Source organism: Microtus ochrogaster, chromosome 19 (assembly GCF_000317375.1).
Source record: "Microtus ochrogaster isolate Prairie Vole_2 chromosome 19, MicOch1.0, whole genome shotgun sequence".
Classification (NCBI taxonomy): Eukaryota; Metazoa; Chordata; class Mammalia; order Rodentia; family Cricetidae; genus Microtus; species Microtus ochrogaster.
Genome location: NC_022021.1, coordinates 10,857,247 through 10,871,796, shown reverse-complemented (window position 1 = coordinate 10,871,796; position 14,550 = coordinate 10,857,247). Strand labels below are relative to the sequence as shown.

The following is a 14,550-nucleotide window of genomic DNA, read 5'->3' as shown; positions in this document are numbered from 1 at the left end:
ATATGTGCATTCCACCCAGGTCTTCCCCCCCCCACACACACACACAGGTCTTCCCCGACATTCATGTCCTCCTTCTGTGTGTGACTCCCTGAGTTTAATTTGAATTTTCTGCCTGAGCATCAATGGGAGGTTCTTTGCACAGCAAGAGCAACTTACCAGAGGTTATACCACGGAAGGAAAAGAAACCTCACGTCCCATCAGCTGTCAATTGTCAGTGGGCCAGAAGAGCAAGGTAGAGACTCTTGGAGGTTTATGGCCTTAGACGTCTCGGCAGGAGGACTGATGGAGTGTTGGGTTTTAAGCTGACTGATCCTGGAAACTCTTTTCTGGAAGAGCCTGGAAAAGGAGAAGGTCGATGTTAAACACACCAGACTCGTGAGCACTGCACAAATGTTTCTTGTTTCTCCGCACAAGTAACTTTAATTAGACACTTGCTTAGTCAGGCGTTAGCAAAGATTTCTGTATGCTGAGTTTAAGTAACCTAAGGATCCCAGGATGAGGTTCTCTTGTTCTCCTGTACTTATGAGGAAACTCGGGGCCAGAAGGAATTGGCATCATGATCTAAGAGTCATAGCCCGTGTGCTTAACTAATACCTTTGCTAGTGAAGAAAGAAGTGGACATAATTAACATAGGAAAGTAAGAAGCCCACAAAGAAGTCTATTAGTAAAACAGACATAAACCAACTCTTTTTATATCTTCCTTATACTCAAATATGAAGAATATAGAAATGTAAAAGGCAGAATGTTTATTAATATCTTAACACAGATTTCGGTGTAGATCTCAGAATCGAGATTTTTACAATGCAATTCGTTTGACTTCATAGGGTTCCTCTGGGCCTCTTGATGCCTAGCTCAAACAGAAAAGCTTGCTCTTCTTGGCAGAAAAAAAAAACGTTTTCAATATTGCCTTAAATACACCTTTAGGATTTTATAGTAGCAGTGGCATGTGTCTTAACTTCTTCCTGTGAAGTTTTCAGTAACAATAACATAGCACACACTCATGATCAGAATACTCCTCATTGCATACATGAATGTGACTTGAAAACATGTAAGTATGTATATGTGTGACTATACACGTGTGTATTTATTGTCACAGATACCATATGGAGTATCAGAATACTCCCAAATACTACCATTCCGTGTAGAACGATTTCCCATCACTGCCAGTTTAGCCAGAAAGCAAGGGAGGAAGACCATGGTCTGAGTTCCTAGAGGGTGCTTGCTCCATAGCACAACCACTGAAAATACGGGTCTACCCACCTACTGCCTGAGAAGTTTGTAAAAATACAGTTCTGGATAATTCGGTAGATTAACAAGGAAGAATTGGGTGCAAAGACTCTGCGGTTGTTAGAGAAGGACCAGGGCATGGAGAGGAGGCGAAATGGATGCAAGGAGCATGATCTGGACACTTGTGTAGTTTGAAGTCAGCACTGCTGAAGATGAAAAACAGCAGCAATCACTGCCCGAAAGGGTGATCTTCATTACCCTTTTTTCAGCATTGGGCCTTTAAGTTATAATTCAAAACTAAACACCACAAGCGTTCTTGGAAACACTGCCTTTAAGGAGTAAGAGAAATGAAATGAACATCTTTAAAATCTTGCCTCAAGAGATCAGTTTTGCTAAGAGAGCAGCAGGCCTTCCTGAAAAAAAAAAAAGTGGGGGGCTGGAGAGATGGCTCAGAGGTTGAGAACATTGCCTACTCTTCCAAAGGTCTTGAGTTCGGTTCCCAGCGACCACATGGTGGCTCACAACCATCTGTAATGAGGTCTGGTGCCCTCTTCTGGCCTTCAGGCATACAAACAGATGGAATGTTGTGTACATAATAAATAAATATTAAAAAATAAATAAAAAATAAAAAAGTGTAATATTTATTCATTACAATACACCATAATCACACCTGGTGGCTTCTTGTATGTCTTTCCTGAGGTACCACAGACAAGAACTTGTGGTTTTTGTTTGTTTGTTTATTTTTGATTTCTGTATGCCCATTTGTTTTATTTTTAAAGCTTTATTACTTAAGAAATTCCTCAAGTTTTAATTTATTTTCATATCACTATTAAACATTGTGTATATAAAACACATGTATGAAGTTCAAAGTTTTCAAAACATGGAAGTATGCATACAAACAGGCCAACAACTCCCCCCTACACACACACACACACACACACACACACACACACACACAAACACACACACACACAATTTTTCTTCCAGAAAGAATTTTTAAAACTTTGTTCAAAGTCTTTCAAATAGCTTGCAGTTGCATCTTTGTCCATGTGTTTAGGAAACAGGAGAAATCAGCTTTCTATTGCATGTGAGGAAAAAGTTCAGTGATGGCCTCAAAGTCCAGTGGAAGCAGGTAGTAGCACCTCATTGCATACATGAATGTGACTTGAAAACATGTAAGTATGTATATGTGTGACTATACACGTGTGTATTTATTGTCACAGATACCATATGGAGTCATATACCAAAAAGGGTAACAAGGTTATGTGTTGTTGTTGTTTGTTTGTTTTTTTGCAGAGGTGTATATTTAATTCCCATATTTGACTATTTTAAATAAGTGACCACTTTTTTTTAAAAAAAAAAATGTTTTAAGATATCTAAAATTCTGAAACTTGTTAGTTCCCATACACCAGGAGAGAAAGTAAGCTCCCAAGAATTGTCATCTTGCTTGACTATCTCAAAGGGATGAGCTGTGACTCACAGTACATTTCCTATTTTTGTTACCTGGGTTTCTCTCAACATGAACTTCAAAACAATTACACTTCTAATAGAACTAAGAACAACAGTTTTAAAGCTGTGTTGCTAATATTTTTTCTACAATCGTTTTCAGCCTATTGTTTAAAGATTTCACCTAAAGCACATGGCAAACACAAGGGTCACTGCTGCCATTTGGTGTGACCGAGTTTATGCTCTAGGTTTCACAGCAGTCTGTAAAACAATAACAGGCACCCAGCAGGCCAGTGATTCCCCAGTTGACTTTCTCACCATGCCCTGCTCTTTTCCCCTGGGAAGCTCTGAGCTTGGAAGGGCATCAAGTCTCTCAAGTCACGGTCACTCACCAATTTGTTAGAAACAAGTAATTTCATCCTTAGAAGACGCTCTTCAAAACAGCTACGTCCCCCACTGGGCATCTTTAATTTCCCGAATGACCTTTATGTTTTGAGTAAACAGCCTCATTTAAGGACAAGGACTTCAGCTTACTTAAGAGTTGTGTGACTCTAGAGTGAAGACAGGAACAAAATAAGCACACACATGCAGCTTTATTTTATTTATTTTTTTCATTTTCTTAAGAAGAAACAGTACTGATTCTGAAGATCAAGGTTTAATTATATATTTTGCCTTTGTGTTGCTGTGAGACCCTCTGCCCTGCCACTCAATGAATTTTGATTGATTCATGAATATATCAGACTAAGCTATGGTCTGAAATCTCATGATTAATACCATGTGGTGGAGGCACATACCTTTAATCCCAGCACTTGTGAGGCAGAGGCGGGCAGATTTCTGAGTGTGAGGCCAGCCTGGTCTATAGAGTGAATTCCAGGACAGCCAAGTCTACATAAAGAAACCTTGTTTGGAAAAAAAAAAAAAAAAAGAAACAAACAAAAATAGTTTAAACTCCATGATCAGATCCAAGATTCTTTTACTTATGGCAACCTTGTCCATTCTGCCTTCAGCTCTCTTGAATCCTTTCTGATGCTGTTGTCATTTCTTTCTCATTTCCTTGCTTGATGTGTTTCCTATCTGGTCCATGTGATGGGAAAGCCTGGTGACAGGACACAGAGCCTGGTGACAGGATTCAGCTAGGTGTTCTCCCGCGATAGACATGGTGGAGCTGAGCTATAGTAGAGCTTTGACAGAACACTGAAAGCGTCTGACTTGCTAGCCAGGTTTTATTCCCCCGAATCTTCTTGTTGGGTAATACATCCTTCTCTCCAGCCATGCTCAGAGCTTTATAATCTGCAGTAGACATTCTCTGAAATGTAAAGTCATCGTCAGAGTCATGGGGTTTGGGTTAATAAACACTGATGGCCGTTCATTACCAAATGTGCTAGGCATCCTTCTTAGGGATATTTGAATTTCAGGCAATTCACCATTCCCATTAAAAAAATAAGAACCCTAGACTTTCACCCAGCCTGGAAAGAAGGTTAAACCCTGAAATACATAAGTCAGCTTCTGCCCACAGGAAATACTACAGAAAAAGTGTTAATGGTTAAACACAGAAAACATAGAAGTGGTATAAGTGTTTTGTTCTATGCTCTGCTATTTTTGAAACAAGACTTTGGATTCATCTTGAAACATTTTACAATTGCACTAAACCCACAAATTCCCAAGTCCCTTTTCTGTTTACATATAAAAATATAAACAGCTTGAATTTGATATATTCTTCATTTTTTACCTGCTTGGCTCAACAACATGACAAGCAGTTGGTACAGAATATCTATATATGACAAGTCTGCTTGGCACTGGGCAGACACTGAGTGAAAGCTGTGCAGCAGACACCCAGCATTAGTGCCAGGGGCTATATTCTGACAGTGCTCTAAGTGTGTCGTGTGTGCAAGGTCCACTATGTGACCGCTTCACTATCCTGAGTTCATCTGCAAGGCACAAGCTTAAGGGTGAATGAAACCTGAATGAAACTGTTCTACACTGACACAGTGAGACTAGGCTGGGGGTCTCTATCCAATGAAAAGGCCTATTCCTATGTGCTGCTGTGCCCTTTATATTTGCACAATGGGTGTTGGTTTTAACTTTAAATTGAATAACTTGTACAAATCATAAAACTGAGACTTCTTGTGGAAATGTGCAGTGTTTCTCTTTGTACTCAGAGTCCAGCATGGTCTAAAGTCCAGGTGTGTCCTTCAAACACTGGGCATCTATGTGCCTTATGGTCATTGATGAGCATAGTCAGTCAGCAGAATCTTTTCCTACCCTGAGAAATATGGCTAGAGATGTTTAGATAGAATTTAGATACAGACATGGGATATTGTGTGGAGCAAGTATATGTGTGTATTCATATTTGTATACATATATATGCATATGTGGGGTAGGATAGAAAGAACAGTTGTCCTTTTCTCTTCAGATTCTCTTTTGCTAAATGAGATAATGATTTAAATATCTAATAGTGTTTAATGTACTGTGTTTGTGATTCATTTTAACTAACTACTCTATAAAGTCATTCTTCTCCACCTACAGTATCGATTGAAAGTAAGAACATGGATGATTTTGTTACACTGTTTAGTTTCTGAGGATTGGGGCTCACTTACATAAATATAATGACATGCTCAATTTTGAATATCCATTCTGATCACAATAACATCAGACTACCTGATTGTGGATATTTTAATATTGAATCAAAACTTATTGTACCGGGAGGCAGAGGCAGGCGGATCTCTGTGAGTTCAAGACCAGCCTGGTCTACAGAGCTAGTTCCAGAACAGGCTCCAAAGCCACAGAGAAACTCTGACTCGAAAAACCAAAAAAAAAAAAATATTGTACATGTGTCAATAAAAAAATTTTGAGCTCTGTCTCAAGGTAAATGGTTGTTCTTGGTGATTTGTACATCTTAAAAGATTCATGTCCAAGGATTGCTCAGTAGCAATTGTCCTAAGGCTGTAAGGACTGCAAGCTATATAGAACGAAGCTTTTATAGTTTAAAAGTTGTGCAGACAAGAGGTATGTTTGTCCTAGAGTTCTTACACCTTTTCCTTTTCATATCTCAAGAATCCTCAGTAGAATATGTCAAGGTCAAAAACATAAAGTGCTAGCCAGGGAACCCCAGGGAAAGTGAATCTCTGAACATAACAGCTGGCTTTCTAAAAGGCCCTGCTGACTTGGCAACTTATATTGTTGTGGTGCTCTTTGGAAAGCCATGAAGTCCTTGACAGGTGAAGGCAGGAAACAAAAGGGCAAGAACAAAGAAGGCAGAAGTGATAAGTGTAAAACAAGACTAGCGAGCAAGGGAGAGAGGAAAGAAATAGAGAGGAAGGAGGGCACCTGAAAGTACAAAGACTGAAACAGTTCCTTGATGTTAGAAAATAAGTACCATTTTCAGCACTCTTGAAACAATGTATTTCAAAACTTACCAGAGTTTGTCACCAGCATTAAGACTGCCCTTCTAAAGCCCAGTCTCAGCTGAAATGGGATGCACGAATGCTGATTGAAGAACTCTAGAATAGCACAGTACAGACGTGCACATAAATGCAAAAGTGCTAGCATGGGACTGTAATGGTAAGATGCAAGTGAACCGTGTTTCTTTAAAGGTTTTCTATCAGGGTATTTCAGACTTACTGCACTAGAAAATCTAGCTGGACTTACTTTGCTTTGAAAGATTAGGGGTTCATACTGATTGTCAGGGAACTGTGTCCCTTCTCGCAACTTTTCATCTACTTTTCTGGTCTTTCAATAAAGAAAAACGGAATCAAAACAATATTGAGAACCTACTATAAAACCGTTAATATCATTTGAATCCCATAACTTATAATGATTGATGTGCATATCATTCCCAGCTTAACAGTTTCTTACAGAAACTTCCTGTCTAATAGAGATATCTTAATATATGCTTTAAAGCAATGACAGGGAGAATGGTGTTCCCTGGCACATGGGCCTTTTTACTATGTGAAAAAGTATGCAAGCCCTTGAAATTATTTTCTGCTTCCCCACCCCTGCTTTTTTGTTGTTGTTTTAGCGGAAAATGGCCCCCGTCTCCTTGTGGAAGCAGAACAAGCCAAAGTCTTCTCACACAGAGGTGGCAATGTGACGCTACCGTGTACATTTTACCGAGACCCTACAGCATTTGGCTCAGGAATCCACAAAATCCGCATCAAGTGGACCAAGCTGACTTCGGATTACCTCAGGGAGGTGGATGTCTTCGTTTCCATGGGCTATCACAAGAAGACCTACGGTGCATATCAGGGTCGAGTGTTTCTGAAGGGAGGTAGTGACAATGACGCCTCCCTGGTCATCACAGACCTCACCCTGGAGGATTATGGGAGATACAAGTGTGAGGTGATTGAAGGACTAGAAGACGATACTGCTGTGGTAGCATTGGAGCTGCAAGGTAGGCATTCAGAAAACCTGTCAACTTTGAAGGAATATCTAGTCACTACTCTTTTGTTTTCATGAGATGACGTGTAGTGGCTACTGCAGTAATAATGTGAGGACCCAAAAGTCTAAGCCTAACAAATTTTTATTCTTTTTCTGCATATGATTTCAGCTTTCATGTTTGAGATGTACTCAAAATACTTCTTTGCAAGATTGGAGCTATTTACAAGGAGACACGTGTAATGAAACTGAATTAATCATTTTTTGGAAATAGCCTTATGCTATTCAAAACTTAAATCCCGTTTTATGGTTATTGAGAAATTCTAATTAGATTCTTTTTTATTATGCTTCTAAAATTATCTCCATTTCAAACTAATAGTAAGATTTGTAAAGGACATCTGCAGTACAATACATGTAATTGTATTCTGTAAAATGTCTGCAAAAATTAATTTGACAAAAAAAGTAACCTCTGGGTTTACTTAAATATTCTGGCAAAGAAGTAATTCTTTTTATGGCCCAAGGTCTTTTAGACATCAAATATCAAATAATAGAGGCATTTTGAGAGGATTTCTATTTTTTTAATATATTACAGTCAATAGGTTCAAATGTCACCACGTGGACAAAGCTATACAAGCAAACGTGCCCTTGCCTTTATCTTGCTTCTTCTTAGTCATCACTCTAGGCAAACGTTTGTGCTGAGAGTCGTATAGTTCAAGCCGTCTTATTTTCCCGAGTTTCACCAGTGTTCTATACTGCAGAATGAAACTGACTGCATTAACCGGCTGATTTCCTTCACAAAATCACAGATCTGTGTTTGCTAGAAGCTTTTATCCCATCCTAGAACAAATTGGTGGCTTTTGAAAATGATAACACTGAACACTGGCCCTCCTGAATCCCGCCAGATTCCATTAGGCATGTAGAGTTTCTTCAGTTTCCTCTTGCTGATGAAACCCAGCATGAAGCTCCATGGCTTCAGAACATACATTCTAACTGTAAAGAAGTTCAGTGTGACGTATAGACTGTGGGCCTATTAACCCTGACATGGGACGCATTTTACTTTTAACTTTTTTAAACAAAAAAGTTAATAATTAAACTTTTACAGAAAATAATAAAATGTTAACAAAAGGCTTGTGGCTTTCTAGAAAGACTATATGACATTAAGTTAAAATAGAAAACAACTTAAAAATAAATATAGTATACTGGATTTGGAAATAAACCAATCATATTGCAGGTAATCAAGGACTAATGAAAATTTTCTACTGCCCATGAGAAACACCATGACCTATGACACACAATAGCGAATTTAAATCCGAAAGATTTCCTGGGTCTTTAAAGCTATTACAAATTAAAGCACCCTATATTTTCCACTGTTTCCATTATAAACCATCTGGAAAAGAACAGGTGACACAAATAGTTTCTATCTTCAGATAAAGATGTTGGGAGGTTTTCTGTCACTTGAATTCTAGCTACCAAGAGAGTCATTGCACCATGGATTATTTTCCTTTTTGGGCACACATCTAGGATTACTAAGAAAAGAGAACAAACGATACAAAGTACAGAAAGCACTGTAGCACTTCTGTTCTGGGGTACACTGTGGTCCCAGTTGGGCAGGAGCAGGGCGTCCTTAGAGCCATCTCCAGGCTCTTTCCCCCCCTTACCGCAGCAGGAGTCAGAGACTTGCCTTCTTCCTTTGGCTCTGGTCCAGCTGACAGATCCCTCAGCCAAGAACCTGAGAAAGCAGGGTGAGATCAGAAAGCCTTCTTGGATCCTCGCCTGCAGTAACCTGCGCCAGCTGGACTGGTCTAGAGGGACAAGGGACGAGACTTGATTTAAAGCCTCAAAGTCCTCTTGTAGAAATGTCCAGGATAATTTAGAAAAGAATACGCCGGCCATGCCTGGTTGTTAGAGAACTGTACACCATCTTGAACAGGATCTACAGATTTGTAAAACAGAACTTAACGCCCATACAGTTATCCAGGGAGACAAGATGCTTGCATTCAATCTGCTAAGATACTAATTAGTTGTAGTAATATTTCTAAGAATGTTTTCGCTGGATTATTTTTGTTTAACTATAAGGTAAACATTTTGACAGATGCCTTCTTTAATAAGCAGTAAGTGACACAATGGGTATCCATCCAGTTAAAAAAGAGAAGTATATGAGACAGCACTCGATCTCCCCCAATAATTATTTGACCAAAAGAAATGCTTTCGGAAGACCACTGTGTCTTCCCAGACACAGTCAAATGCCAGTTCATGGTCTTTGCATTTACGAAGGGATTGTTCTCTGAAATACTTGACTCTTCGGGATTAACCAGTCAGTTAATGGATGTACTCATTTTGATGGCACGAGTCAAAGGAAACATTTTTTTTGTCTGTTTACATTGAAAGAATTTTTGAAACCTTGGCTTTAGTTTGTAATATAATATATAAATAGAGAAACTAAGAATGAAACATTTTCAGTACTATGTATCTGCTGCAGGGAGGTGTGTTTTATTCTCAATTGGCTTTGTTTGCCTGGCCTTTAAGTAATATTAGAAATGTATTAAGTAAAAGCCCCTGTTTTAACTGTTTTAAGGTCAGGAAAAAACAATTAAGGAATACATTAAAGTTGAAACAAAGAGTTATAATGCTTCGCATGGGGTACGCCTTACTAGCACAGAATTGCCTTATTAATACAACATAAAGCTAATGAAGCTTTTTTTAGATATGCACATTCAAGTTTCTCCAAATAAAAATCCCAAGGAGACAGTAACTTCCTTGCATGGCTTCAGGAGCACATGTGGAAAGAGATGCATATGCATATTTGAAGCATTCAACATATGTCTTTATTTGTATTGAAAACTACAGGAAACTACTTGCTAACTCCATAATAGTAATGAATATTAAAAAATTGTGAATTTTTAAAAAATATCATGTCCAAGCATCCCCCACCACCCTTACTATTTAGTACTGACTTTTCCCTTCCTAGAAAAGTTCCGCAGCATCTCTTTTGGGGTTTGTATTGAGTAGCAGGAAACATGTTTTTAGGACACTACAGACACTATAATTCAGGGCTGCATCTCTTCCAGAAGAGAGAAATTTTGAGCATAAGTTGAGCTCTTGGCAGCAGAGGCAAATCATTGAAGTTGTCAGTCCAAGTAAGAAACAGCAAATTGTGTGATGCTTACAATAAAGTGTGCCACAAAAGGGGACTGTGAGAAACCGTTGAGAGCTGACAAAACATAGTTCATCCGGGAAGCCCACATTTTCTCCACACCTATCTGAACATGAAAACGCTCAGGGTTCTAACACTAATGACCTTTCCCTTGTCTTCTTTGGACAGGTGTAGTGTTCCCTTACTTTCCAAGGCTGGGACGCTACAATCTTAACTTCCATGAGGCCCGGCAGGCTTGCCTGGACCAGGATGCTGTGATTGCATCCTTCGACCAGCTGTATGATGCCTGGCGAGGTGGGCTGGACTGGTGCAATGCTGGCTGGCTCAGTGACGGATCTGTGCAGTACCCTATCACGAAACCACGCGAGCCCTGTGGGGGCCAAAACACAGTGCCTGGTGTCAGGAACTATGGGTTCTGGGACAAAGATAAAAGCAGATATGATGTTTTCTGCTTTACATCCAACTTCAATGGTAAGATGGTAGCTGCATTGCCTTCCTTTCTAGTCCAGAGAACAAGTTGTATTAAAACACTGGATTTCCATGTTATCTTCGAAAAACAAAATTAAATAGCAGCAAGGGGATCCCTGGGACTCACCGACCAGCTAGGCTAGTTTTTAATGAGAGGCCTTGTATCAAAAGACATAAAGAGCATTTCTGAGTGTGACACCAAGGATGATCCCTCTAGCAGCCACGTGCACATATTCAAAACCATAAACAAATATATACACACACACACACAAGAGCACCACACTTAATGAGGGCTTGTGGACACTACATTATATGGTGTGTCGGATAAGGAAATGTGATATTATACTTGAAACTAAGACAAACGAAAATATATTCAGCAAATGCTGCTGGAGTCAATTGATAATACAGTTTGTACATTTTATCATATTTCGCCGTGTTAATGGGATCCCAGTAACTAATACTGCAGTAAGTGGTTGGAAGTAACAGTGTCCCTATGCGATGAAGCAGCAGCCTGAAAAGCTTTAAAGCATCCACAAAGGCCTTGACTAGTAAGGGAGTGCAGGCCCGGTTTGCATTCAGTGAGCGTATCATTGATGGCGAGTGACTTCCTGTGTTTGATGCATTTTTATGCTACACGCTTTGGTTGAGAATAAGGTCTTATTGATACCTGTAATGAAAAGAACTTGAGGGCTTTTGATTTTCTTAAATGGACTTTTATGTCAGGAACATTTTTTGATCCTTTCACATTCAAATTTTGCCTCTCTAGAAACTCGTACTGGGGTTCAGTCTTGCTACAAGTAGAATTTCAATGGCCTTCTTTCGGTGTGGAATTCTGTCTTCCGTAGAATTACAGAAGGGCTCTTGTAGTCTCTAACTAGCTAACAGAAACTGCATCTGCCATTGCCCTTCTCTTTTTAATGCTATACAAGGGCATGTGTGAGCACATGCCAAGAAGCAAGGGGAAAGTGAATTTATTTCATCTAGAGTGACCTATTAATATGACATTGAGATGGCAATGCTACGTTCTCCAAATTTCAGATGTTCCTCTGTGCCTCCCCACTGAGAAGCACTTTAGCTTTTGGCTCCTTCCTTCTCTGTGGTTCCTTCCCAGGCTGACTCCCTCTTTCTCCTCCTCTCCACAGGCCGATTTTACTACCTGATCCACCCCACCAAGCTCACCTACGATGAGGCAGTGCAAGCTTGTCTCAACGATGGTGCTCAGATTGCCAAAGTGGGCCAGATATTTGCTGCCTGGAAGCTTCTGGGCTATGACCGTTGTGATGCCGGCTGGCTGGCGGATGGCAGTGTCCGCTACCCTATTTCTCGGCCAAGAAGGCGCTGCAGTCCTACCGAGGCGGCAGTGCGTTTTGTGGGGTTCCCGGATAAAAAGCATAAGCTGTACGGGGTCTATTGCTTCAGAGCATACAACTGAGTGTGGCCTAAGGAAGAGGCAGTTCTCAAGTCCGAGGGAACAAGTGAAAGGTTTTCTGTTTTTGTTTTTGTTTTTAATATGAACTCATGCAAGTTACCAAAACTGTGATAACCCTTTTTCACTTACTGTAAAGAGTTGTTTTCATGAAGGCCAATTCATTCATTTGTTTTGTAAAGCTATCAGTCAATGTATATTATAAATTAATATAACTATAAGGGAAGCTAAGAAAAAAAAAACAGGCTCCAGAGCCTGTTTTATGCTACATCATCCCAACAAAATGCCATTTCATGAATGGGGCATGCAATAGTCTGATAACCAGAATTGTGTTAGGGAAAAGAAGCAGCAACTTCCACAAGCACAAATTTTACATATTTCTACAACTTTTAAATACACTCCTCCACTAAACAAATTAGAGCAGCAAATCTGAAATACATAAACTGGGATTCTCGGAGGTGCAAAAACTCAGTTTCACAAAAGAATAATGAACACTTTTTTAAAAAATTAATACTTCAAGTCTCCAGGATCTAAAAAGGTTTACTATTTAAAATTCTACCTTTTTGACTAAAAAGAAAACCATATAGACTCAAATGCATAATAATAAAATTACAGTTAGAACTCCTAGATCAACCCATTTATATGAAGTATAGAATTATATACACAGATAATATTTTACCAATGAGAGATTGCTACCTTCTAATTAAAATTACCTATCAAAAAGAATTGTTTTATCATTTTTGAGTAGCTTCACTGAGTTATATTTAAATTCTAAGGGATCTTTGCTAAGCAGTATTTAGAATTTACTCAGGGCAGTTGAAAAGATAAACTGCTGGACAGAAAAACATATAAAATGTAGCAGCTTGATTTTATGTTAGCTTATGAAACATTGTCTTATAAAATAATTTTAACCTATTTAATATTTCTTTCTTATTTACATTATATGGTGAAAACCATCCAAATGAATCAATAACTCTATGCTTGCTTAACTAAGAAATCAAGACTCAACATCCAAAATTGTTGTCCCGGCTTGCATACACAACAGAGACCCCAAATAGGAGCTGTGTTTAGGAGGGAAAAGTAAGATCATGCAGTTCTAAAGAGTCTCTCAAATAGAAAATAGAGTCACTGCCAGTTTCCTTTCTGGTTATCATTTGGCAGAAAAAAAAATACTGACACTCACATCAAAGACTTTACAACTTCAAGCTTTAAGTGAAAAGTTGAGTTCAGGCTCAGAAAAAAAAAAATGACTTTCAGTATTAGTAAGCCCAATCTTAAGGAAAGCTCTCTTTTTATGACTGCTGAGACCCCACAGGGACCAATATTTGTATTCAAGTAATTTTCTGATTTCCCATTGTTTCACAGAGAATTCTGGTGAGTGGGTCTTAGTATAATAATCCACTACAACATAGCTGATGTACTGTCCTCAATGTTTTTTTTTAATGTAGATTCCCCCCAATGAACATGACTAAATAAATCTGTTTCCTGAATTGACCGTGGTTGCATTTAAAACTCTGTAACAACTAAGCTTACTCTATAGACTTACATGTGTGGAAGGCACAGAGCAGTTTGAAGTCCATGGAATCATAACTATCACGATATAATATTATAAGTAAAACTAGCTCCTTTCTTTCAGATTCTTTAGTCTTAGAGCATGAGGATGCAGTTTTAAGTTAGGATACACAAATTACACAAGACTTTAAGGTCAAAGAGATGATGAGGCTTCATGCAAACACTGCTGATTTATCTCAAACTTCTAAACTCAATACATATTGAAGATACTGAACTGTCTAAAATATAATGAATATTTTATTTAAGCAGGAGACTCTGAACACCTTATGGCAGGGCTATGCTCTTTAGAGGAAGACCATACTTGAACAATTATTACCTATATTATAGGGATTTTGTCAGAAATGCAAGTAGGAGAATTTTATATTGAAGTGGGTGCATTCTTTACAGTTTTCGTCATAGAATCCCACACTTAAGTATAGTAACATTTCTTAACTTTTGAATACTTAGTATAGGAAACGGTGCTGATCTAAATCTCCAAAGTGACTGTTAGCTGACTTACATCTGTATCAATTGCATACCATCTGTCCATTCTTGGAAAAAAAAATTCCCTAGGATGAACACTGCTGAGCAGAGTTTTTATCTTCTGATTTTACACAAAGGACCAGAATCCTGATTCCCTTTGAACTCCTAATTAAAAGGGGGTCTTTTAGTGGTCTCATCTTGCTGTTTTATTCCACCAAATATCTATTTTCATACTTCATATCTCATTATGAATATCTTCAAGAGAGAAGTTGTCTTAGCACAATTCCTAGCAGAAATCTGACATGACACTAATTCAGAAATCACTTTGTAGACTTCAAGATTTCCTGAGTATCAAAAGATAGATAGATTACAAAATGTTTTCATCATTTTGTCTTATGACATATAAAAAACCAATTATATC

General features: G+C 38.6%; 1 protein-coding gene across 1 annotated transcript in view; it reads left to right on the top strand.

Moving 5' to 3' along the window:
- Hapln1 (hyaluronan and proteoglycan link protein 1) overlaps positions 1-13,589 on the top strand; it is a 66,504-nt gene extending 52,915 nt beyond the window's left edge. Inside the window, exons 3-5 of the mRNA XM_005356524.2 lie at positions 6,692-7,063; positions 10,370-10,672; positions 11,812-13,589. Coding sequence (XP_005356581.1) covers positions 6,692-7,063; positions 10,370-10,672; positions 11,812-12,101 — 965 coding nt within the window. The 3' untranslated portion in view covers positions 12,102-13,589. The remainder of the gene's footprint in view (positions 1-6,691; positions 7,064-10,369; positions 10,673-11,811) is intronic.
- Positions 13,590-14,550: the final 961 nt, after the last annotated feature.